We start from the raw sequence: 27738 nt of genomic DNA, 5'->3' as shown, positions 1-27738 counted from the left end.
GGAGACATGGAGCCTTCAGAAATGATCCAAAGAAACAGGAAAAACTATTTTTATGGACAGTCATGTAGAACTATGACTGGAGGACAAAAGGATATGATCTAATGGTAATAAACTGGGGGGAACTTATAATAGCAAGACTTGTTTGTTCAGATTTTTATTCTTCATCCTTATGTGACACTCCTTTCCTCTGGGTATAGGGCAGGACACCTGTCACATGCGAGTCTATAGGGAAGGAGGAAGGGAGAAGGTCAGAGAATGACCTTCCTAGGTGTTATGACCTGCCTCCGGGGAGAATGATGGAAGAAGGTCAGAGAGACCTTCCTGCTTCTGCCTTTTTCTCAAATGCCAAGGTGCCATGTGCCTCGGCATATTTGCCGAGGTAGCATGTCCTTAACCCCATCAGTAGCTTTTAAAAAATAGTAATAGTCCCCTCCCCAAGGTTCTGATTTAATTTACTTAGGCAAGGGTCTGGGTTTTTTGTTTGTTTGTTTTTCACGGAATGTCACTCTGTCGTTGCTCAGGCTGGAGTGCAGTGGCGTAATCTTGCCTCACTGCAACCTCCACCTCCCAGGCTCAAGTGATTCTCCTGCCTCAGCCTCCTGAGTAGCTGGGATTACAGGTGTCCACCACCGTGCCCGGCTATTTTTTGAATTTTTAGTAGAGATTGGGTTTTGCCATGTTGGCCAGGCTGGTCTCCAACTCCTGACCTCAGGTTATCCACTCACCTTGGCCTCCCAAAGTGTTGGGATTACAGGCGTGAGCCATTGCGCCCGGCCAGATCTGGTCTTTCAAATTTTTTTTAAAGTTCCCAATGCATAGCCAAGGCTGAGAAACACTGTTAGCAATTTATCCTCTCTCTCAGACTCTAAATTCTTTTATGTAATAATTGTAATCCATTAATTTACCCCAGATTGCAAATTTGCCTATATCCTATAGGTTTGTATGGCCTTATATTTTATTATATACTTTTATATAAATTTATTACATACATGTATATAAATTTTATTTGTATACTTTTTATATTTTTAAATTTATTTTTGGTACAATTATGAGGAGTGACAATTTTCGTTTATAGGTACATTATACACTTCTAGTTGTATTACTTTGTGATCAGTGAATATAACTTGTATAATTTTTCTGTTTTTAAAATTTAAAATTTTTGTGAATTAGCATATGTTTCAGATATATTTCTGTAAATATATATATTGTCATGTATAAAGGAGCCATCCTCTATATGCAACACAAAATGTATTATCGTTTATTTCCTTGATTATGGGACTTCATAATCATGAGAGAAACCATTGATTTAATAACAGCTTTTTCAGGAAGAATAAACAACACTGTATTAAATGTACACAAATTTTTCTTGTCTACTAACATATAGAGCATGCATTTATCCTTACCATTATATCCCTTTTATAGTACTTCACAATTTAAGTCTGAACCTTTTTCATAAAACAGAGCTTAAACATATTAAACTTGGACATGTGATGTTGACCTCATTATAAAATGTTGAGGTTATTGAACATTGCCGATGTTTTGTCTTTCTTTCCTGACAGCTTCTCTAGAAATTCAGCTGTAAGATTTTTTTTTTTTTTTTTTTTTTGAGACGGAGTCTCGCTCTGTCGCCCAGGCTGGAGTGCAGTGGCGCAATCTCTGCTCACTGCAAGCTCTGCCTCCCGGGTTCATGCCATTCTCCTGCCTCACCCTCCCGAGTAGCTGGGACTACGGGCACCCGCCACCACACCTGGCTAATTTTTTGTATTTTTAGTAGAGACAGGGTTTCACCGTGTTAGCCAGGATGGTCTCGATCTCCTGACCTCGTGATCCGCCCGCCTCGGCCTCCGAAATGCTGGGATTATAGGCGTGAGTCACCGTGCCCGGCCTCAGCTGTAAGTTTTTGACATTAGATGTTTGATTCCTGAAGTGATAGTCTTTCTGACTCACGTATTGGCCACATCAGCCTCCCCATCTTTAAAAATTATATGCTTTATTCTAAGAAATTAGGCTTTTGCCTTTGCCTTACAGTTGCATGGTCTAGCCTGCAATGGACAACCTTCTCCACGCAATTATTTTTTGTGTCATACTGCATCAGACAATAATCATTTTCAAACATTTTAAGTGAAAATTAAGAATCTAATGTTAAAATCCAGCTGTTTGGGATATGCAATGCTAAGCAAATAACTCAACTGTCATGAAGATAGGATAGATTCTTCTCTACAAAGCTAAATTTGTACCATATATCAAGTTAGAACTACTTGCCCATCAAAATGCATTCTTGACTGCTTTGAGATTCTTTTGGCTTTAATTGTAAGAAGATCCTGAATTCAGAAACATTAACATTTAAAATTTTTCCTTTGTAATGAGGAAATCATATACCTGTTATTTAAAGCTAATTGATTTCAGATTTCAGGAGTTTTTTCTTTTTCTTTTTTATTTTCTTTTCTGTTTTTCTGTCACCCAAGCTGGAATGCAGTGGCATGATCATAGCCCAGTGCAGCCTTAAATTCCTGGGCTAAAGCAATCCTCCTGCCTCAGCTTCCTGAGCAGCTTGGACTATGAGGCACGCACCACCATACCTGACTAGTTAAATAAAGAAAAATTGTTGGAGAGACGGGGACCCATGTGTCACCCAGGCTGGTCTAGAACTCTTGGCCTAAAGTGTTTCAATCCTCCTGATGTAGCCTCCTAACGTGTTGGGATTACAGGCATGATCCACTGTGCCCGGTCTAAGGTTTTATATCCTCTAGGCTAAGATTAAAATTCCAAATGCCTTGAGGATCAGGTAGGTAACCTCATATAATATCATAGGGCCTGCAGAGCCAGAGGCCTGTGGAGGACTAAAGATCACATGCCCCCACCAAATGATATTTATATTCCGTTTTCAAGAAAATTGCAGCCAATTACATCCTCTAGGACCTTATTTTTCTTTTTTCTTTTTTTTTTTTGAGATGGCGTCTCACTCTATCACCCAGGCTGGAGTGCAGTGGCACCATCTCGGCTCACTGCAACCTCCACCTCCCGGGTTCAAGCGATTCTCCTGCCTCAGCCTCTTGAGTAGCTGGGATTACAAGCATGTGCCAGCACACACGGCTAATTTTTGTATTTTTAGTAGAGACGGGGTTTCTCCATATTGGTCAGGCTGGTCTTGAACCCCTGACCTCAAGTGATCCGCCTGCGTCGGCTTCCCAAAGTGCTGGGATTACAGGTGTGAGCCATCATGCCCGGCCTAGGACCTTATTTATCTAGTTCTGCTTGACATCATAAATGATGATAACACCTTACATCATAATTATGTTCCTATACATTTTCATTTTTAACAGTTTTTATTTTAGGTTCTGTTTTCTGGATTCTCTGATACATCAAGTTCCATTGCAATTAGATCATTTATTTTTGTGAGATCACTTTTTAATCTATTTGGTGTCTCTCCTCTTACATTCTACTTCACCACATTTTATAATTTCCTCTTCCTCTTCCTTTTTTATCTTTCCATCTCTACCTCATTCTGACTTGCTCTGTATCTTTCATGCTGGAGTTTGACAGCCCTGTATTCTCATGGGAGCAGAATATGAAATATCAGTCTGTCCCTCATCTAGGCATATTGAAGCCCAACCTAAGATAATGTCTTTCCTTTTTTCTTTATTTCAATTTAGCATCCTTCTCTTTTAATGCATCATTTGATTGATAAATATTTAATGATTACATACATGACGGTTGACCTATGCCAGTTGTCAATTGACCTATGCCAGTGTAGTCATTCACAAATTTATACTGGCAGCATTCAGTATATAGAGGTGGGTGACAGCCAAGAATATTCTCTCTACACTTTCCTACTTGATTACAAAGAAAAAAAAATCTCAGATTAAATATTACGTACACTGAAAGTTTGATGAAGCCCCAGCTCTTTCTCCTTTTAGGTGTTCCAACATCTTTTTTTCCTCCTCCTTTTTAAAAAAAAATTATTTTTGAGACACAGAGTCTCATTCTCTCACCCAGGCTGGAGTGCAGTGGCGAGGTCATAACTCACTGCAGCCTCGATCTCCTGGGCTCAAGCAATCCTCCCACCTCAGCCTCCCTAGTAGCTGAGACTACAAGTACACGTAACCATGCCCGACTAATTTTTAAATTTTTTTTGTAAAAACGGGGTCTCATTATGTTGCCCAGGCTGGTCTCAAACTCCTGGGCTCAAGTGATCTTCCTGCCACAGGCCTGAGCCACTGTAGCCAGCTCCCTCCCCCTACTTTTTAAAAGTTGAAATATAATTCACATAACAAAAACTCACCATTTTAAAGTGTCCAACACAACTCAGTGTCTAATATCTTTTTTTAACTGAGGTAAAATTCACATAAAATTAACCATTAGCCATTTTAAAGTGTGCAATTCAGTGACATTTAACATATCCACAAGGCTGTGCAACCATCACATCTATCTAGTTCCAAGACTTTTTTGTCACCCCAGAAGGAAACTCTATACTTGTCCAACAGCATCTTATCTGAAATGTTCACTCAATACAAATGTGACAGCATTCTAGCAATGGGGTTTAGCTAACCTAATTGGAGTCAGGCCAGACAAATTCTTTAAGAAAGCAGCTGAACATAGGACTATTTGGGAATGAAGCCAAAGGTGCCATCCTGAAGGGAGTAGATCTCTGGGCTCACCAGACTCTTATAACCTGTTCCTGTAAGGACAGTGCCTGGTTAGTATTTGTAACTGATATGTGCATTTTGAATACAATCATTTCACTAAAATTTATTCTAATATCATTTATGGCAATTGACAAAGCTTCTTGTGTTGATCAAAGAAAAAGCTACTGAGGCATTCTGTTAGCCACTTCTGAAGTGTGGGCTTCTGATAAAAATATGCTAAACACTCCTGGAGTATATATTCTTACTTAGGTTAACTGACCACCACCCCTAGAGGGTAGATTGCATCTAACAGACTCACTCATATATATCATATTGTCCACATTGAATAACCCTGGAGTTACATCATATGCACAGTTAAGTTTTGCAACTTCAATTATAAAAATTGATCAAAAGTGAGAGACAAAGAGAATATTTAAATGGAGCTCTCACAGAGCTTGAGCCACAGGTCAAGCTTGAAATGGTAGCCTGAATCTACTTTTCCCACAGTTGTCCTCAATTACCTTGTCGTGCTCAGTGTGTGAGCAGGATGCCATATTAAGAATGTTTCCAATGGCTAAAGATATATATTATTCATACAACATGGCACCTAAGCATAAAGAAATGATTTTAACTGGTCTTCAACTGAAGAAGCAGGCAGTCATCTGCTTCAATATGGGAGAAAAATGGGCTGTGTTTTACTTACTGAGAGGCACAGTTTTCTAAAGTAGTTAAGGAATTTTCAAAGATATTTTTGACTATCTCTGAATTTTACCATAACTGCTTTAGAATCCACCTGTCCTTCCCTTCCTTATTCCCTACCGCCCCCATACAAGATGAGTCTGAGTCTAGCATTGGGCTAGGCTCCTTGAGGTTCCCGAAGTGTAAGGTGGGGTCTCCAGGGCATTGGATGAATTTCAGATATGCCTGCTTGAATTGCCTGAAGGCAAGCAATCATCAGGACTAACAGTCAGGATAATTTTATGCCGGAACCAAGGCAGCTTTGTGTTATTGTTAATGGGAAAAAAATGACAAAACTTATTCATCTTGTGAGAAAGAATATTTTGTCTCTATAACATATACATTTAGAATCCCACTGTGAAATCCCAAAGGCAGACTCTAGTTCAGTTTATGGTAGAGCTGAACGATGGATGTATTACTTGAATATCATTTCCTTGTTTTAACCAGATGGTGATAAAAGTATTAAATAATCTTTATGTATTGTATCTTAGATTGTATATCCATTCGCATGGCTGATGTGTAGAATGAGTTCTTGGAAAAATTCTCTCTACTTTTTTCTTTATATTAACAAAAAGTATACAGGCAGCTGCTTTGTTAATTTTAAGTTTGCTGAATTTTCTTTTCATTTCTTAGTTTCTAATTATTATTCCAACAGGTATTATCTTTTGATGCCTATTTGGAAGAGGAAGTACTTGATAAAAGCCAAACCAACTACAGAATAAGATACTATAAAATCTACTTCTACCCTGAAGATGACACAATTCAAGTAAATGAACCAGAGGTGAAAAATAGTGGATTACTTCAAGGTATCTATTTAAAGCAGAGTTATGGTTCCTTCACTTCTGACTCCTGCCTTTATATACTGCCTGCCTTTAGCTTTTCAAAAGACTGCATGCTACTGTTTAGGCTGTCTAACCTGCTGGCAGTGGTGAATATAAACATGCCATTAGCGTGTAGTTATTGATTGTGACTTACCAGCTTTCTACCCTCTGCATGTCAACATTGGCTGGGTCTCTCACTCCTCCGTGGCATACTTGTATCCTTTCAGGTGCTGCTCTGGTATGAGTAAACTCTCCTGTGCCTTTGACTTTTTCCTCAAACCCTTTGGTCGCCTTGCCGTGAGCAGATCACTTCCTTCACAACACCATTAGGGGAGAAGAGAAAGCTCTTCTCTACTGCAGCTTCCAGATTGGCATTCTCTTCTTTCTTGAATTTACTGTCATTTGTTTCAACCACCCCCTCCTCATCCTCATACCTGTTAACTACAGACTTCGATGGTACCTCACCAGAGAGTCATTGTTCCTTCACCCTGTGTATGCCAGTCATCTTTGTCCATACTCCTCTCAGCCACAGATAAGAGTTAACTCTGTGATGTGGCCACCAGAGAAGCTAATCCTAGGTTGCATTAAGTATGGCAGAGATCAATGGAGATGACTGATTTCTTCTGTTTGTGCTGTGGGTCCTTCTCTTGGGATGCTGCGGAGTTCTGAATGACTTCAGGGGACAGCAACTATGACGGTGAAAGAACTGAACATTTGTCATGTGCAAGACAGAATAGTGAAAAGGGATATTTGTCTGTAATGGGGAGACTCAAGTGTGCTTGATAAATGTCCTCAGGAATCTAAAGGGCTGTCATGTGGAGAAGGGGTGACCTTATTCTCTGTATGTTCATGGATGGGACCTAGGGGTCAGAGTTCAGGTCAGTAAGAGGAAGAACTTTCTGGCAGAGAGCTGCTAGAAGTTATAGGGAATGGACCTGGGTAGGGTTGGGGTTAGGGGTCTGGTGTAGGGGCGGAGGAGAGGAGAGTCACAGATTTGTTTGTTCCCTCGTGTAGATAGATGGCCCTGGGGGCAGGTCAGGGGTGGTTTTTCACTGACAGCCTGCTGGAAGTATGAGAGGATTTGAGTGTTTGTTTGGTTGCTGGTGTAAATGACCTTTCAGGGTACTCAGTTCCTTGAGGAGCTGATTCTTGGGTGTGTTGTTGTTTCTTTGCCTTTTAGAGTATTGCCACCTCCAGTATCTCAGTCTCTGAAATTGCCTTCTCTAACTACAATATATACTCCTTTTACTTTCCCTACTTGCTCATAACTACCATCCCTGTTCATCACTCTCCTAGAAAAACATATCCTGAATATGTCCATGTCTTTCCATCCCCTTCACTACCATCCTCACCTAAGCTACCCTCATCTGTTGATTAGAGGAATAGAATAGCTGCCTAACGTGGTCTCCCTGTTTCCATTCTTGCTCCTCCTACAATCTGTTCTGTATGCAGCAGGGAGAGTGTTGTGTGGGATGTTACCTGGATACAGTGGTGGCCTTTGAGAATTGTACATGCAGGCTCTCCCAGAGGTCACAAAACAGAAGGCTCATGGATCACATTAAAATGCATGAATCACATATTACATTAAAGTAATTTAAAACACATGATGAGAAGAAAGAGGGAAAGAGATAGGGTAGGTTCACACACTTGGGACAGGGTACAAGTAGGCAGAAGGACCATACTGCCTGAATCCTGGGGTCAGCAATGGTTCTGTCTCTGTTTCACTAACCTTCCCTGCTACTAGTATGGTTTGGAGACCAGAACTGAGGTTCAAGCAAGGAGAACCACAGACAGAAGGGGCTTCGGGCTGAGGGCACACACTTTCTCTGTTGGGGAGATGCAGGGAGAAGTGTGCCTGGCCATGGCTGTAGCTTGTCAATAAGCCTGCTGGATAGTCTTGGGTTGTGTTTGTGTTTCTTGGGCAGAGGTCACATGGGGCCAGAATGGGTGTCACCGATGAATGAGTGACCAAATTGAGGCCTCATAAATATTGGGTGCTCATGAATATTTAGTGTCCTTATATATTTAGCATATCATGAATATTTAGAGTCCAGGTGCCTCATGTATATTTACGACCTACTGAAAATCAGTTATCTTTTGGTTTTTCCATCCCTTTCTTTCTATGTTTAACATGCCCATGCTCTACTTAGCATACCTACCTACCTATTGTTATTTAACACATCTCATGATTTCTGCCTATGCTGAACAAATTTTGCTTACTAATTACTAATCTAGGCCCAAGGGCTCTGTATTGATATACCACAATGAGTTCAAGGGGGAGAAGCAGGGATTTGAGGGCCATGGGCTCTGAGAATAAGGTTGTCATGCAACCTCATTAAGTGTGCAAAGGACTTCCTTCAATGCTCATGAGATTGAGGTTTTTCTTAGAGCATGGCTTCATTGTGTCTGGTGGTTGGAATAATGAATTTGGAGCCAGCCAGCATTGCCAAGAAGTATTTGTTGGATGCCTATTCTGTGTCAGGCACTGTGCTATGTTTTGGGAAAATGGACAAAAGGACTGAGTCCCATCATAGCCCTATCTCATGGAGTAATAATAGGCCACCAGATTGGAAAGGAAAGGGAGCAAGGCCACCAGTCCAAGAGTTTTGCAATTGTTCAGGCTAGAAATGCTGAGTGTCCAAACCAGGACAATGATGGTAGGAATAGAAAATTGGGGAAGGATTTGAGAGACATTTGGTTGGCAGAGTTGATATGCATTGGCCAGTGATTAAATACAGAGAGTGAGGAGGGGGAATATCTAATGAAAAAGTGCCTACCTTATCATTATCTCATTTAATCTCCTGATGACCATCTAAAGTAGTTATTGTCACTGTCAGCTTTTACAGAAAAGGAAACAGGCTTAGGGAGGTAATTTGCTCAGTCTGTTTTGCATTGCTCTAAAGGAATACCTGGGGCTGGGTAATTTATAAAGAAAAGAGGATTATGTGGCTCACAGTTCTGCAGACTGTACAAGAAGCATGGCACCAGCTTCTGCATCTGGTGAGGCCTCAGGAAGCTTTTACTCGTGGTGGAAGGTGAAAGGAGAGCAGGCGTGTCACATGGCAAGACGGGGAGCAAGAGAGAAAGGAGGGGATGCCAGACTCTTGTTAACAATCAGATTTTACGGTAACCAACAGAAAGAACTCACTCATTACTGCGAAGACAACACAAAGACATTCATGTGGGATCCACACCCATGACCCAAACACCTCCCAGCAGGCCCCATCTCCAACACTGGGGATCACATTTCAGCATGAGATTTGGAGGGGACAAATATCCAAACTATATCAGCCTCAGAGGTCTCTGTGGTTGAGTCATGATACCTTTATAAAGCCCAGGAGCACAGAGCAAGAAACAGGATTGGGGTTTGAATCTGGGGTGTGTTTCAGGGCATGAGGCCTTTGAAGGGGTGTTAGACATCTGTGTGGTGATGTCCCTCCAGGCAGGTACAAACTTAGGATGTGTTTTCAGGAAAAAAGTCAAGACTAGAAATGGAGATTGGGAATCAGAGGTGCCCAGATCATGACCAGGCTATTCTACCATGTTAGAGGAGAGCCACTGGTGAGGTGATGGAAAGATAAAGGGAATTCAATTTAGTGTCTCTGCTTGGTTTTACTAGTGGTGGGAAAAGACGAAGATTAGTATGAGGAGGTAATATGAACTGTCCTCATTGTTCTTTGTGTTCCAACTGATACACTATCCACTCCCTGGCCATTTTATTTGGTGAATTTGGCCTAATGGTAAATCTTTCAGGAAATATGGAAATACCATAACATTTTAAAAACAGGTTTTCACAAATTTTAAGGTTAAAAGTATGACATTTTATTTTACAAAGGGACAAGAGGTTTTAGATTCTTTAGGGTCATTTAAAACATATAAGGCAGTTTTTAAAGATTGGCAAGAATGCATTAGAAAATGGTTGAAGATTATTTAAGAACAAAGAATTTACAATTTATAATTTCTGTGGACATCTACTTTACTTATGTGTATTTGATTATGTAATAGTATTGCTGTGGCAAAAAGAAAAAATTTCTTACAGGTTTTCACCTAAACATTTTGTTCTGATATTCCCTCACTAAGCTCTGCTTATTTTCTGATTACTTTCCCACCATGACACCAAACTTGCACAAATGATAGACTGGAGGTCACAGGACACCCCAGGCCTGGGTTAGTGACTTGCATTATTGTTTTCATTATTACCTTTAAAGTGAAAGCTCATAATCCTATAGCTCACTGGCCCCTGTCCAGTTCATCTTAGTTTTATTAAACTATCCAAGAAGAAATATGAAATGTAGCTTCTTTTAGAATCTTGGAAAGGCTTTTATTAAGACTTTTCAATTCTTTCAGACTCTTGATTTCAAATCTCACATAGGCAGATTCCAAAGGCAAGCTGAAGATAGTCATAATGATGTACTTGAAAATCATTCTTGTGTAAGGAGGGAGGAATGCTATCATAAAGTCTCAGAAAAAAAAGACCTGAGTAAAAGACAACTTTAAAGTCTCTGGAAATTTTCCGAATTTTCGATTGGCTCACTGTGGTCAGGACATTTCCCTGTGTGAAGACACAGCTCAAGAGTTGTGTATAGAATACACAGTAATCACGCTGCGTAATGACATTGAATTTGTCAGCAGAGTAGAGAAATTTGGAAGGCTGTAGCAAATCCTGTAGAAAGCAAACACGAATAACCACTCTGTCACCAAGCTTTGTTTAGAGAGAAACCAGTCTCTCTTGAAATATTTAATATGATAATTCTTGTTAAGGAAGGTCTATTTGGACTGCAGATAGTTTGAAAAATCATTTAAATGCCTTCTTCAAGCTTTTCTAAATTAAGTGATTGGAAAAAAGAAAACACTTAATGAGCCAGTGGTTCAGACGTCAGTGGGACAGGGTAGGTAGTGTTTCTTTCAGTTGTGACTTGAGTGGCCCGGGCTTGCTTTCCATGCATCTGGGCCCTGGGAAGAGGCAAATGGTCAAGATTAGGTGCTGTGCAGTGATGGCGTTCCTGTCACTTCCATAGGATTTTGATATTTTCTAGATGAACTTGGAGGTCAGATGCACTTGTTTCTTGTGTGACCATTTGGAAATTAGTGCAACTGGAGGAATTATAACCCTCCCCTGCTCCCTTTTGGTTGCCTCTATTATCATGTAATTTTTTAGGGTGGGGGGAGTTTGGAATCAGCCAGAAACAAAAGAGGCATCCATTAGCATGGTACCAAAATAGGCATTCATGCAGCTTCTAATCAGAACAACATATTTTTAATATTCACAAGTTCTTGTTGGCAAGGAGGTTTGTGTGTGTTAGGAGTCAAGAAAGCCAGTGTTGCACTTCAAGGCTTGCTTTCATTTCTTGCCAGGACATCACTCTCTTTTCGGTTAGATGTGTTATATTTATAGAACGTGTTGCTTTTCTGCTGGAATGTAGTTAAAACAACATTATATCAAGCCAAGAATGTCAGAGGTTAATCCAGTAGTTTTACCTCCAATTGTCTAACAGAATAATTGTCAGTTTAAATACACCAAGTCCAGACTAATCTGTGCTAAAGAAAGGATAATGATTAGAAATGTGCCGTGATTTTCTGGTATGGTCTATACCAGTTGTTCTCAGTTGAAAGTGATCCTCAGAATCCCCTAGCCCACCCCAGAATTTTTCTTCTGTAGACATGAGGTCAAGAACTGGCTTCCCTATGATTCTTAGTGCATCTTGGTTGAGAACACTGATTTCCACTAATGACTTGTTTTGGCCCCTTAATAAGGTAGTATTTCTCATATATATATTTTTTAATACTCTAAGATAATCTGCTTGATCAGGCAAATGTAATCACACAAAATAGAAGTCAGTCATTCATATGCCATTCACTCTTATTGGGCATGTACTATATATAGGTATTATATCCCATAAAGTGGTGGAGGGGTGGTGGGAAGGTTGCCAGATGAAGTATAAGATACTCAGTTATATTTGAATTTCAGGTAAGCAATGAAGTTTTTAGTATAATTATGTCCCAAATATTGCATAGGACATAGTTATACTAAAGAATTTGGCTGGGCATGGTGGCTTACACCTGTAATCCCAGCACTTTGGGAGGAAGAGGCGGGCTGATAACTTGAGGCCGGGAGTTTGAGACCAGCCTGACCAACACAGCAAAACCTCGTCGACTAAAAATATAAAAATTAGCTGGGTGTGGTGGCACATGCCTATAATCCTAGCTACTCAGGAGGCTAAGACAGGAGAATTGCTTGAACCTGGGAGACGGAGGTTGCAGTGAGCCGAGATCACACCACTGCACTCCAGCCTGGGTGAAAAAAAATTTAAAAAATTAAAAAAAAAAAGAATTCTTCGTTGTTTATCTGGAATTCAAATTTAACTGAGCAGCCTATATTTTAATTTGCTAAATCTGGTCACCCTAGAGGGTGGACACTGGGGAGGGAACCAGGTACTTGAGGGATTAGAGGAGGAAAAGCCAATATCCACTAGAGAATCTGGCATTTGAATGGTACCTCAAAAGTTTCTCTAGATAAAGATGGAAGAGAAAGGCAGAATAGTCAAAAGGAGCAACATGAGATAAAGTGGTGGGACAATAAATTGGGAAGTATTTGGGAGCAGATCATAGATTGAATAGGGAAAACAGGGCAAGAAGGTGGTCATGCAAGAGGACATTAAAGCATCTGTTATTTTGGTGCTTTTTCAATAGCTAAGGGGGAGATGCGTAGGGTTACTGTTTCTTATTGTGAGCAGAAATGTGGAATTTTTAACTTCTTATTCTTTTGCTGCAAGGTGAGTGCCCGGTTGTGTATATAAAAATAATTATTCTTGTGAAACCGAAACTCTAAAGGTGACATTTTAGAAAAATAAAAGTAAAAGTATACAAGTCATTTTAGTAGAGGAATATATAGTAAGCACAAGAGGAAGAAAAGACACTCTGTTATGTGTGATTGTGGTTAAGCCTCTTAGTATTTTTAGGGCACAAACTTGTAGATGTGATGACAAGTGGCAATTGCAGTTATATCTTCATTTACCTAAGAAATATCTGCCTTTAGACTTGGATGTACTCTAGGCCTGCAGCATTACTAAAATGAAATTAACATACTTAAATTAAAATAGAGGTGACCCAGGTGCAGTGGCTCACGCCTGTAATCCCAGCACTTTGTGAGGCCGAGGCAAAAGGATTGCTTAAGTCCAGGAGTTCAAGACCAGCCTGGGCAACAAAGCAAGGCTGTCTCTACAAAAAATAAAAAGTTAGCCAGGCGTGGTGGCCATGCCCGTAATCTCAGCTACACGGGAGGTTGAGGTAGGGAGGATCGCTTGAGCCTGGGAGGTTGAGGCTGCATTGATCCATGATCATGCCACTGCACTGTAGCCTAGGCAACGATGTGAGACCCTGTCTCAAAAATAAATAAATAAATAAATAAAATAGAGGTGAGAGTTTGGAGTCTTAATTCTGGAAGGTGAATTCCAGAAAAGTAAATTTAGTGGTATGAGCAAAGATCTAAGGCAAGTCTCAACTGAATAACATGAAAACACATGAAACATAAATGGATATATGGTCACTTTGATCTAAACCACAGGGAAATGTTACAAAGTTAAAGCTTGAAGAGCATAGCCAGATAGCAGGGCTTTTACAAAGGAAGAGAAATGTAAAACATGAAGATGAGGAAAAGCTGGACATGTGTCCCAATAGTCTTTATTGGGCAGTTAAGATAAACACCTGAAAATTTAAAGGGCAAATATGGTGCTTTAGTTGTTTTTCTGTTTTGTAACAATATCTTTATTTATCTACCTTGATGATTTCACCTGCTCTTCAATGTGGGTCAAGGACATGGTATCCTGCCCATTTCTTTGATATCCCAAAACAAATTCCTGCTGATGGAGTTTCTGCCATTTATCGTGGAAGACTAAAAACATACAAATTCTGATAATTAGAAATTTTAATTCTCAAAGGACACAGTTGAGAAATCCTATGAATATGTTATTGAAAGCTCTCATGTGCAACTGTACATTTCAAATGGCCCACCTTGGTTTTCTGATTAATATGGAATTGTGACGTTAGGTTTTTGGTTATCAAAACTTTACTGTTAGTGTTAGACCTGCCTTTTCTTTCTAACTCATGGGTGTTCAGGATTCTTTTTTGTCACCAAGAAGAACTTCCCTGGCCTTTTCTGAGAAGCATCTAGTGAGAGAAGTGTAGCGGCTAAGAGAAGGAAGAGTTGGGGGGCTTGAGATCTGCAGGCTCCTGGGAGAGGCAAGTCAGCTGGTGGGGCAGGCCCTGCAGGGTGCATTGCCATAGCAGTGGGTGGGCATCTCTGGAAATTTCCCCTTCGAGGAGAGAGGCTGTTCTTTCGGAAGAGCAGCTTCATCTCTCTTTTCTTTTCATGGTGGCTGGTAGCTCTTTTATCCATTTCCATCCTGTTATGCCTATGGCTCTTCCTCCTCAAGTAATATGTAGCTGCAGTACAGTGAGATACAGCTCAGTGCAAACTATGGAAAGTAATGGTATTTAGTTAGAGTCTGAAAGCCCAACTTCAAGATCTTTTACTGCCATTTGTTAGGGCATGACCTTGGGCATGGCATTTAACCTCTCTGAGCTTTGGTTTTCTCATCCTTAAACTGAATATTCATATTTCATGTATTATCTGCCTTATAGAATTATTGAGGATTAAATGAGAAAATGTAAGTGAAAGTTTATCCTAGGGCTATGATGATGATTGTGATTAGTATTATTTAAAAGCCCAGTGGGTGGGCCAGTTTTTGCCACCTAGAAAAATATAGGACTCCTATTCAAAGTCTTATGGAACAAAAATCATCGCTAACTTGCTTATTTGAATTTCTATAATGAAGTAAAAATGCAAGATAGATGGAATTTTTGAAGAAGCTCCTGACTGTTGAATAATTCTTATATATTTTAAAAACTGTCACAATATAAGTATTTTTAAAGTAGTATATAATGGTTCCTGAAAATACCTGAAATGCCCATCCTTTTATACATGTTTAAGTATGCAATTTGTTCTAAATGTCTAATCTTGAATGATTAAATAATTTGCATACTGTTTTCAGTGCTATGAATTAAAGGCTAATTGAAGTATAATTTTTTCACAGTAAAATTGTATCATCTTTTATGTAGTACATTTAAAAATATTCTAGGCCAGTTCTAATTTTATAGTTTTATTATTTTAATTTAATGCACCAAGCAATTAAAAATTGCTGCAAAGAAAAGAAGCTGAAAATGATTTTAGGTAATTTCCCCTCAACAGAGTGAAAAGATGATAAGTAGAATAATGGAAGAGAGCCCAACACAGTTCCTGGCACATAAAGATATTCATTAAATATTCCTTAATGAATAAGCAATGACTAATTTCTAAGTGTCTCTAGACTTTGAGAAAAGGCACCATTTTCAGTGCTGTATAAAATACAAAGAAGATAGGTTGACATCTTTATATTAAAATACCTCCATGCAGAGTTCCCACAAGCCAATTTTTATTGAATCATTAGATCTGCAGTTTGTTCTGCTTTCCTTTTCTCTTTGTTCTTGGAGTAGATTCTCAGGCCTAAGTCAGTTACAGATATTGAGAGACAATTCTCCATGGTATCATGCATTTCTGTATCTCTTGTAAGCAGAGGCACTGACTTCTCTTTGTTCTGGACTATCTCTTCAAGGATGTTTATATAGCAAGTAGCTGTGGAAGACAAAAATAGTCTCTCCCTCTGGAGCAAAGTATAGGTTTGCTTATAGCGTTGGAAGATAGAGGCTTAGTGTCTCCTTCCAGAATAAAGTCTAATAAAGATAGTAGCTCCCTTGGAGATAAAGAGCAGGGATGCTTATTGCTAATTATAGAAGATTTGGGTTCCCTAAGCTAAGGGTTACTCTCCTGTAATGTAACCCACTGCATGTACAAATGTTACCTGGCCCTTACTATGTCATCCTGTGGGAATTGGGGCTTAGGAAACTGGAAAAAGAAATGCTGATATTCAGGCTATTCTTACTGCTGTTGATTAATAAACTGCCTTTTGTCTCTGACCAAGGCACCTCCTGTCTTCTACCAGCATCCATGAAACTATGGAAGGCTAACTTCTCATCTTGCAAGTAGGATAAAATCTCAAACCCTTTTTTCTTTTTTTCAAATTCTTTTTTCTTTTTCTTTTCTTTTCTTTTTTTTTTTTTTTTTTTTTTTTGAGACAGGGCTTTGCTCTGTTGCCCAAGCTAGAGTACAGTGGTGTGATCATGGCTCACTTTAGCCTCGACCTCCTGGACTCAAGCAATTCTCCCACCTTTCAGCCTCCCAAGTAGATGGGACCACATGTGGGCACCACCATACCCAGCTAATTTTTTTTTAATTAATTTTTTTTTCTTTTGTAGAGACAGGATTTTGCCATGTTGCCCAGGCTGGTCTCGAACTCTTGGGCTCAAGCAATCTGCCTGCCTTGGCCTCTAAAAGTGGTGGGATTAAAGGCATGAACCACCATGCCTGGCCCCTAAACAATCCTTAACAACAGATTGCAGCAATATTTGGGTAACTTGGCTGGTATGGTGTGGTATAGTTGGTACACTCATGTAGGCAAGGAACTCTTTTACCTCCAGTGGCTGACCACTCTTTTGGATATACGTGGGACCCTGGGAACATATTCTCAAGAGGAGAAATGAATGGGCATCAGGGTTGGAAGTAGAAGATGGGATGAGATCTAGAGCTTTTGGCCCAGAGCACTGGCTAGAACTGTGAAGCCTCTGATAACCCTCACTTGAGGTAGTGCTTGGGTGGAGGTGGACAGAGGCTATAGAGGAAGGAGGAGGAAAAATAGGTTGATAGAGGAAAGAAGATTCCATGAAACTTCACAGCAGCCAAAAGTCATTCATCCTTATTGAAACTTCTAAGTCAATGTTGGCACCTATCATTCCAAAGCTTACTAGCTTTTTTTTTTTTTTTTTTTTTTTTTTTTTTGAGCCATGAGTACACATTTTTGTGAGCATTCTGCATTGGTGCCTTAATGCCTGTTGAGTGTGCTCACATTGAGTGCTTGCTGGTGGCTGAATGTGAGCAGGCTTGTTCTAGGAAAAGACATGATGGCAGCGTCTGGTATTTTTCGTCATTCTGCTTATGTCCCCTGTCCTTCATCCCCCATCCTCACCCCAGTCTTTATGGTTTATTAAAATACTTCCCAACCACCACTTAGGCAACTCTAACCACATGCAAGGCTGGCCACAGAGCTCTGAACCTCAGAAGTCTCAGCTCATTCTGACTCCCTCAGAGTTGGAATGTACTAATGCTGCTTCCTAGAACGAGTCCTTTGCCCAGTTTTCTGTTGCGGGAAAGTATTCAGGGTTGTTAGTGAATGTGCTGTATCTTCTTACTTGTTAGCCACATGATAAAACAGTTGTATTTTCTTTCATGCCATAGGGACTTCTATCCGGCGTCATCGGATTACTCTTCCGCCTCCTGATGAGGATCAGTTTTATACTGTGTATCATTTTAATGTCGGCACAGAGGTTGTCTTCTATGGCCGGACATTCAAGATTTATGACTGTGATGCATTCACAAGAAACTTTTTGAGGAAAATAGGGGTCAAAGTGAATCCCCCAGTACAATGTCCAGAAGATCCTTACATGAAGATTCGGAGAGAGGTAAGGAATTGACGTTTGTTGAGTTCTTGTCTTCAAAATAAAAATCCCTTTGGAAAGTCAGTAAAGGGTGTTTGTACTCCTGATGCAGATGTGAAAGAGCTTTTAGAGCCATAGTTATTCCAGTTGTTTTGTTCTTCTTTGGGCTAGAGGGAAGGCTGAGTGTTAGCCACAGAGCAAGAATGACTTCCTCACTGCCTCACCCCAATTCTCTCTGTAGAGACTCTCTCTTTCAGGCAGTAGGAGTCTTCAGTGAACTGCACAGGTGAGACAGTTTCTAGGCACCCACAATTGACTTTGTGGTCACTGATGGTATATGAGTTGTATCCACATTTCCTTGGCTTGTGTTTTTGCATTTTAGTTGTCTAACTCTGGCTAGAAAGATCTTTGCTTCTATACTAGTGATTTAGTGAACCAAGCCTTGGGTACACATTTTTTCTTCCTCCTAGGAAATTCCAGGTCCTCTTAGGATGGCATTGGATGCCAAGATGCTCTGGAAGAATAAGGAGGACCATGATTCTGATATACCCCCTTTAGGAAAGGATGTTTATGTACAAGGTCTGACCCCAGCTAGTGTAAGGGAGTAAAGACTCAATATTTTTAGTATTATTTTTGTCTTCCTATTTTTTAAACAGTCCCTGGGCCCAAATTTTGTTTTCCAGAAGAATTTGAACACTCAAAGGGGTGGAAGGTGACAACACCCAGCTAATCTCCTTGCTGGGACTGGATCGCAAATGTCTTGACTCTTACCCTGATTTCCATCATTGTCACTTGTTTCCTTTTTCCTTTTCTATTGAAGTGTGATTACACACAGTAAAATACACAGAAATTAAGTGTACAGTTGGATGAGTCTTAACAAATACACGTACCCCTATAACCTACCCCCATATTGAGATGTAGAGCATTTCTCTTCCCCCAGAAAGTCCCCTCATGTGTTTATCGAATCGATCCCGCTCCCCACCACAGACAACTGCTGTTCTCATTTCTATACCCATAGATGAGTTTTGTCTGATTTTTATTGTTTTAAAACTTATGATTCATTTCCTTGCAGAGAGGTAACAAAATTTAGAACAAAATTCTCTTTTGATTCTGTTTTGATCTCTTTTTAAAAGCCACTTGTAGTATCATTCATCTATTCCTGCCTCCCAGCCCCAGCAGAATTATTCTTTAATGTTGTTGATCCTGGAATATCTAAGGTGTATATTGATGTACAAAGGGATTTTTTTTGGTTTGGATTCATTTTTATTTTTTCCAAATGCCCTGGATGAAAGAGTCTAGATAAATAGAAAGAATTTAGAACCAGCAGAGAGAACTTGAAGGAAATGGATCCAAATGAATTGCCACCCTTTGCATATGGCTGCACTCATTCACTAACAGTTGTTGTTATATGATAGTGATTGTGAATAATGATGGATTATATGAAAATGCGCAGAGCACTGTGGGATTTCATAGGTTTATGAAGAAAAAAATTTATATATATTTAAAATTATACTTTAAGTTCTGGGATACATGTGCAGAATTTGCAGGTTTGTTACATAGGTATACACCTGCCATGGTGGTTTTCTACACCCATCAACCCATCATCTACTTTAGGTATTTCTCCTAATGCTGTCCCTCCCCTATCCCCCCACCCCCTGACAGGCCCTGGTGTGTGATGTTCCCCTCCCTGTGTCCATGTGTTCTCATTGTTCAACTCCCATTTATGAGTGAGAACATGCAGTGTTTTGTTTTCTGTTCCTGTGTTAGTTTGCTGAGAATGCTGGTTTCCAACTTCATCCATGTCCCTGCAAAGGACATGAACTCATCCTTTTTAATGACTGCATAGTATCCCATGGTGTATATGTGCCACATTTTCTTTATCCAGTCTATCATTGATGAGCATTTGCGTTGGTTCCAAGTCTTTGCTATTGTGAATAGTGCTGCAATAAACACGTGTGCATGTGTCTTTATAGTAGGATGATTTATAATCCTTTGGGTATATACCCAGTAATGGGATTGCTGGGTCAAATGGTATTTCTGGTTCTAGATCCTTAAGGAATTGCCACACTGTCTTCCACAATGGTTGAACTAATTTACACTCCCACCAACAGTGTAAAAGCATTCCTATTTCTCCACATCCTCTCCAGCATCTGTTGTTTCCTGACTTTTTAATGATTGCCATTTTTTTTTTTTTTCAAAATGGAGTCTCACTCTGTTGACCAGGCTGTAGTGCAGTGGTGCGATCTTGGCTCACTGCAAACTCTGCCTCCCAGGTTCAAGAAATTCTGTGCCTCAGCCTCCTGAGTAGCTGGGATTACAGAGGCCTGCCACCACACCCGGCTAATTTTTTTTTTAATATTTTTAGTACAGACAAGGTTTCACCATCTTGGCCAGGTTGGTATTGAACTCCTGACCTCATGATCCACCTGCCTTGGCCTCCCAATGATCGCCATTCTAACTGGCATGAGATGGTATCTTATTGTGGTTTTGATTTGCATTTCTCTAATGACCAGTGATAATGAACTTTTTTTTCATATGTTTCTTGGCTGCATAAATGTCTTGTTTTGAGAAGTGTCTGTTCATATCCTTTGTCCACTTTTTGATTTTTTTTTTGTAAATTTGTTTAAGTTCCTTGTAGATTCTGGATATTAGCCCTTTGTCAGTTGGATAGATTGCAAAAATTTTCTTCCATTCTGTAGGTTGCCTGTTCACTCTAATGATAGTTTCTTTTGCTGTGCAGAAGCTTGTTAGTTTAATTAGATCCCATTTGTCAATTTTGGCTTTTGTTGCCATTGCTTTTGGTGTTTTAGTCATGAAGTCTTTGCCCATGCCTATGTCCTGAATGGTATTGCCTAGGTTTTCTTTAGAGTTTTTATGATTTTAGGTCTTATGTTTAAGTCTTTAATCCATCTTGAATTAATTTTTGTATAAGGTGTAAGGAAGGGGTCCAGTTTCAGTTTTCTGCATATGGCTAGCCAGTTTTCCCAACACCATTTATTAAATAGGGAATCCTTTCCTCATTGCTTGTTTTTGTCAGGTTTGTCAAAGATCAGATGGTTGTAGATGTGTGGTGTTATTTTTGAGGCCTCTGTTCTGTTCCATTGGTCTATATCTCTGTTTTGGTACCAATACCATGCTGTTTTGGTTACTGTAAACTTGTAGTATTGTTTGAAGTCAGGTAGTGTGATGCCTCCCGCTTTATTCTTTTTGCTTAGGATTGTCTTGGCTTTACGAGCTCTTTTTTGGTTCTATATAAAATGTAAAGTAGTTTTTTCTAATTCTGTGAAGAAAGTCAATGGTAGCTTGATGGAGATGGCATTGAATCTATGAATTACTTTGGGCAGTATGGCCATTTTTATGATATTGATTCTTCTATCTATGAGCATGGAATGTTTTTCCATTTGTTTGTGTCCTCCCTTATTTCCTTGAGCAGTGGTTTGTAGTTCTTGAAGAGATCCTTCACATCCCTTATAAGTTGTATTCCTAGGTATTTTATTCTCTTTGTAGCAATTGTGAATGGGAGTTCACTCATGATTTGGCTGTCTGTCTATTATTGGTGTATAGGAATGCTTGTGATTTTTGCACATCGATTTTGTACCCTGAGACTTTGCTGAAGTCGCTTATCAGCTTAAGGAGATTTTGGGCTGAGATGATGGGGTTTTCTAAATATACAATCATGTCATCTGCAAACAGAGACAATTTGACTTCCTCTCTTCCTATTCGAATACCCTTTATTTCCTTCTCTTGCCCTGGCCAGAACTTCCAATACTATGTTGAATAGGAGTGGTGAGAGAGGGCATCCTTGTCTTGTGCCAGTTTTCTAAGGGAATGCTTCCAGCTTTTGCCCATTCAGTATGATATTGGCTGTGGGTTTGTCATAAATAGCTCTTATTATTTTGAGATACGTTCCATCAATACCTAGTTTATGGAGAGTTTTTAGCATGAAGGGGTGTTGAATTTTATTGAAGGCCTTTTCTGCATCTATTGAGATAATCATGTGGTTTTTGTCATTGGTTCTGTTTATATGATGGGTTACATTTATTGATTTGCATATGTTGAACCAGCCTTGCATCCCAGGGAGGAAGCTGACTTGATCTTGGTGGATAAGCTTTTTCATGTGCTGCTGGATTTGGTTTGCCAGTATTTTATTGAGGATTTTCGCATTGATCTTCATCAGGGATATTGGCCTGAAATTTCCTTTTTGTGTTGTTGTTGTTGTTGTTGTGTCTCTGCCAGGTTTTGGTATCAGGATGATGCTGGCCTCATAAAATGAGTTAGGGAGGAGTGCCTCTTTTTCTGTTGTTTGGAATAGTTTCAGAAGGAATGGTACCAGCTCCTCTTTGTACCTCTGGTAGAATTTGGCTGTGAATCCATCTGGTCCTGGGCTGTTTTTGGTTGGTAGGCTATTAATTACTGCCTCAATTTCAGACTTGTTATTGGTTGGTCTATTCAGGGATTTGACTTCTTCCTGGGTTAGTCTTGGGAGGGTGTATGTGTCCAGGAATTTATCTATTTCTTCTAGATTTTCTGCGTAGAGGTGTTTATAATATTCTCTGATGGTAGTTTGTATTTCTGTGGGATCAGTGGTGATATCCTGTTTATCGTTTTTTATTGTGTCCATTTGATTCTTCTCACTTTTTTTCTTTATTAGTCTGGCTAGCAGTCTATCTATTTTGTTGATCTTTTCAAAAAACCACCTCCTGGATTCTTTGATTTTTTGAAGGGTTTTTTGTGTCTCTATCTCCTTCAGTTCCACTCTGATCTTAGTTATTTTTTGCCTTCTGCTAGCTTTTGAATTTATTTGCTCTTGCTTCTCTAGTTCTTTTAATTGTGATGTTAGTGTGTTGATTTAGATCTTTCTCACTTTCTCCTGTGGGCATTTAGTGCTTATAAGCACTAAATTTATAAATTTGCCTCTAAACACTGCTTTAGTTATGTCCCAGAGATTCTGGTATGTTGTGTCTTTGTTGTCGTTTGTTTCAAAGAACTTATTTATTTCTGCCTTAATTTTGTTATTTACCCAGTAGTCATTCAGGAGCAGGTTGTTCAGTTTGCATGCAATTGTGCGGTTTTGAGTGAGTTTCTTAATCCTGAGTTCTAAGTTGATTGCTCTGTGGTCTGAGAGACTGTTATGATTTCCGTTCTTTTGCATTTGCTGAGGAGTGTTTTACTTCCCATTATGTGGTCAACTTTAGAATAAATGTGATGTGGTGCTGAGAAGAATGTATACTCTGTTGATTTGGGGTGGAGAGTTCTGTAGATGTCTATTAGGTCCACTTGGTCCAGAGCTGAGTTCAAGTCCTGAATATCCTTGTTAATTTTCTGTCTCGTTGATCTGTCTAATATTGACAGTGGGGTGTTAAAGTCTTTCATTATTATTGTGTGGGAGTCTAAATCTCTCTGTAGGTCTCTAAGGACTTGCTTTATGAATCTGGGTGCTCCTGTATTGGGTGCATATATATTTAGTATAGTTGGCTCTTCTTGTTGCATTGATCTCTTTACCATTATGAAATGCCCTTCTTTGTCTTTTTTGATCTTTGTTGGTTTAAAGTCTGTTTTATCAGAGACTAGGATAGAAACCCCTGCTTTTTTTTGCTTTCCATTTTTTTGGTAAATATTCCTCCCTCCCTTTATTTTGAGCTTATGTGTGTCTTTGCATGTGAGATGGGTCTCCTGAATACAGCACACTGATGTGTCTTGACTCTTTATCCAATTTGCCAGTCTGTGTCTTTTAATTGGGACATTTAGCCTGTTTACATTTAAGGTTAATATTGTTATGTGTGAATTTGATCCTGTCATTATGATGCTAGCTGATTATTTTGCCCATTAATTGATGCAGTTTCTTCATAGCGTCAATGGTCTTTATAATTTGGTATGTTTTTGCAGCAGCTGGTACTGATTTTTCCTTTCCACATTTAGTGCTTCCTTCAGGAGCTCTTGTAAGGCAGGCCTGGTGATGACAAAATCTTTCAGCATTTGCTTATCTGTAAAGGATTTTATTTCCCCCTTGCTTGTGAAGCTTAGTTTGGCTGGATATGAAATTCTGGGTTGAAAATTCTTTTCTTTAAGGATGTTGAATATTGGCCCCCACTCTCTTGTGGCTTGTAGGGTTTCTGCAGAGAGGTCTGCTGTTAGTCTGATGGGCTTCCCTTTGTGGGTAACCCGACCTTTCTCTCTGGCTGCCCTTGATACTTTTTCCTTCATTTCAACCTTGGTGAATCTGACAATTATGTGTCTTGGGGTTGCTCTTCTTGAGAAGTATCTTTGTGGTTTCCTCTGTATTTCCTAAATTTGAATGTTGGCCTGTCTTGCTAGGTTGGGGAAGTTCTCCTGGATAATATGCTGAAGTGTGTTTTCCAACTTGGTTCCATTCTCCCTATCACTTTCAGGTACACCAATCAAACGTACGTTTGGTCTTTTCACATAGTCCCGTATTTCTTGGAGGCTTTGTTTGTTCCTTTTCATTCTTTCTTCTCTAATCTTGTCTTCATGCTTTATTTCATTAAGTTGATCTTCCATCTCTGATATCCTTTCTTCTGCTTAATCGATTCAGCTATTGATACTTGTGTATGCTTCACAAAGCTCTCGTGCTGTGTTTTTCAGCTCCATCAGGTCATTTATGTTCTTCTCTAAACTGGTTATTCTAGTTAGCAATTCCTCTAACCTTTTTTCAAGGTTCTTAGCTTCCTTGCATTGGGTTAAAACATGCTCCTTTAGCTCAGAGGAGTTAGTTATTACCCACCTTCTGAAGCCTACTTCTGTCAATTCATCAAACTCATTCTCCGTCCAGTTTTGTTCTCTTGCTGGCGAGGAGTTGTGATCCTTCGGAGGAGAAGAGGTGTTCTGGTTTTTGGAATTTTCAGCCTTTTTGTGCTGGTTTTTCTTCATCTTTGTGGATTTATCTACCTTTGGTCTTTGATGTTGTTGACCTTCGGATGGAGTTTTCATTTGGACATCCTTTTTGTTGATGTTGATGCTATTCCTTTCTGTTTGTTAGTTTTCCTTCTAATAGTCAGGCTTCTCTGCTGCAGGTCTGCTGGAGTTTCCTGGAAGTCCAATCCAGACCTTGTTTGCCTTGGTATCACCGGTGGAGGCTGCAGAACAGCAAAGATTGCTACCTTTTCCTTCCTCTGGAAGCTTCATCCCAGAGGGGCACCCTCCAGATGCCAGTCGGAGGTCTCCTTTAAGAGGTGTCAACCCCTGCTGGGAGGTGTCTCCTAGCAGGAGGCACAGGGGTCAGGGACACACTTGAGGAGGCAATCTGTCCTTTAGCAGAGCTCGAGCACTGTGCTGGGAGGTCTGCTGCTCTCTTTAGAGCTGGCAGGAGGAACGTTTAAGTCTGCTGAAGCTGTGCCCACAGCCACCCCTTCCCCCATGTTCTGTGTCCCAGGAAGATGGGAGTTTTATCTATAAGCCTCTGACTGGGGCTGCTGCCTTTCTTTCATAGATGCCTTACCCAGAGAGGAGGAATCTAGAGAGGTAGTCTGGCTACAAAATCATTGCTGAGCTGTGGTGGACTCCGCCCAGTTACAACTTCCTGGCAGCTTTGTTTACACTGTGAGGGGAAAACCGCCTACACAAGCCTCAGTAATGGGGGACGCCCCTCCCCCCACCAAGCTCCAGCGTCCCAGATCGACTTCAGACTGCTGTGCTGGCAGCGAGAATTTCAAGCCATTGGTCTTAGCTTGCTGGGGGGATCCACTGAGCTAGACCACTTGGCTCCCTGGCTTCCACCTCCTTTCCAGGGGAGTGAGCAGTTCTGTCTCACTGGTGTTCCAGGCGCCACTGGGGTATGAAAAAAAAAAAAAAACTGCAGCTAGCTTGGTGTCTGCCCAAACAGCTGCCCAGTTTTGTGCTTGAAACCTAGGGCCCTGGTGGTGTAGGCACCTGAGGGAATCTCCTGGTCTGAGGGTTGCAAAGACCATGGGAAAAGCATAGTATCTGGGCCAGAGTACACTGTTCCTCACAGCACGGTCCCTCACGGCTTCCCTTGGCTAGGGGAGGGAGTTCCCTGACCCCTTGTGCTTCTCGGGTGAGGCGATGCCCCACCCTGCTTCAGCTCGCCCTCCGTGGGCTGCACCTACTGTCTAAGCAGTCCCAATGAGATGAGCCGGATACCTCAGTTGGAAATGCAGAAATCACCCTCCTTTTGCATTGATCTCTCTGGGAGCTGCAGACCAGAGCTGTTCCTATTCGGCCATCTTGCCAGCCACCCCCAGAAAAAGATCTTTTGTGCCAGGAATTGAGAATAAATACCAAGAACAGCTAAGAAATGTTTTAAATAATTTCCTTTCAGAGTGGGAACATCATTTTAGCATTTATTCCCTCAGGGAGAAAATTCTTCAATAAATATAGAAATCTTTGGGAAATTAGGAGTTTAATAAGAGGCTTCTATATTGACTTTCATACATTTACTTCTGCAGTGTTTGCTGTCTTAAACTGTAAAGTTAAAATTAAACAATTTAACTTAGACTGAAAAGAATCCCAATGGTATATTATCAATAATGCTTTTCTTAGAGGCCTCATAATGCCAAAGAAACATTTTTCAATCAATTGAAATAGTGGTCCCATAATTTCATTTAAATATCAGAGATAAGACTGAAGAGTCTTTGGAAAGCCATCATGTCTCCCCACTGTCTTGGGTTAAGACTGCACCTAGACTGCCCTCGACAGATAGAAATTTCAAAAATTTACAAAAAGATTGTATAACCTGATTTGGGATAACATCTCCCTTGTCAGTGTGCACTTCCTTATATAACAGTCCTATTTGGTTACATCAGATGAAATGGGGGCAGTTTTACTCCACGACAGGGCTGCGAAAGTGCAAATAGAGGGAAGAGTTGCATCAAGAAGACTATGGAACTAACTAGTGGTTCCTGGGACAGAGGACAGCCGAGGCAGAGGCTCTGCAGACCTTAAGACCTTCTCCATTTGCTGTGCTCCTGTTTCTCCGGGGCATTCTTATCCTTGATACCTAAAGCTTTTTGAGCTAAAATAAAACAGTGAATATATTTCTTCCCTTTTACCTTCACAAAAATCTTTGAATGAGTAAGAATTATGTACACATATGAATTTCCCAGTGAAAAGACAAATTATGTTTTTGGTTGAGATATAATTAATATGGAGTCAAACACATAAATCTTAAGTACATAGGTCAACAAGTTTTGTAAAATGTGTGCAATTGAGTAACCAACACAAAAATCGAGATGTAGAATATTTTTACCACCTCAGAAAGTTCCTTTCTCCCCCTTTCTGGTCAAATTCCCTACCCAGAGGCAATTACTGTTCTGATTTCTGTCACCGTAGATTAGTTTTGTCTGTTCTTAAATAAGAATTTTAAATCTTTTTGAAAAGTCAATTTTAAAAAATATTAAAGAAGTATAGTTTTTTTCTTTTTTTAATCTTTTTTTTTTTTTTTTTTTTTTTTTTTTTTTTTTTACAGAGTATTGCTCTGTCGCCCAGGCTGGAGTGCAGTGACACAATCTCGGCTCACTGCAACCTCTGCCTCCCAGGTTCAAGGGATCCTCCTGCCTCAGCCTCCTGAGTAGCTGGGATTACTGGCACCTGCCACCGGACCTGGCTAAACTTTTTTGCATTTTTAGTAGAGACAGCCAGGCTGGTCTCAAACTCCTGGCCTCAAGTGATCGACCCACTGTGGCCTCCCAAGGTGCTGAGATTACAGGTGTGAGCCACCCCACCTGGCCAGAAGTATAGTTTAGTGTATTAATGTTTAATATGAAAAACTTCCTCAAACTTGTTTGTCTCTATTCTTTTTTTTTTTTTTTTTGAGATGGAGTCTCACTCTGTCGCCCGGGCTGGAGTGCAGTGGCGCGATCTCTGCTCACTGCAAGCTCCACCTACTGGGTTCACACCATTCTCCTGCCTCAGCCTCCCGAGTAGCTGGGACTACAGGTGCCTGCCACCACGCCCGGCTAATTTTTTGTATTTTTAGTAGAGACGGGGTTTCA

The 27738-nt window shown here is 40.2% G+C and overlaps 1 protein-coding gene across 1 annotated transcript in view; it reads left to right on the top strand.

Moving 5' to 3' along the window:
• EFHC2 (EF-hand domain containing 2) overlaps nucleotides 1–27738 on the top strand; it is a 199513-nt gene that overhangs the window by 63566 nt on the left and 108209 nt on the right. The window contains exons 3-4 of the mRNA XM_063601869.1: nucleotides 6019–6169; nucleotides 17571–17794. Coding sequence (XP_063457939.1) covers nucleotides 6019–6169; nucleotides 17571–17794 — 375 coding nt within the window. The remainder of the gene's footprint in view (nucleotides 1–6018; nucleotides 6170–17570; nucleotides 17795–27738) is intronic.

This window comes from Pan paniscus, chromosome X (assembly GCF_029289425.2).
Source record: "Pan paniscus chromosome X, NHGRI_mPanPan1-v2.0_pri, whole genome shotgun sequence".
Classification (NCBI taxonomy): domain Eukaryota; kingdom Metazoa; phylum Chordata; class Mammalia; order Primates; family Hominidae; genus Pan; species Pan paniscus.
Note: the sequence above shows the minus strand (reverse complement) of the source record. Positions and strands in the feature narration are given on the sequence as shown.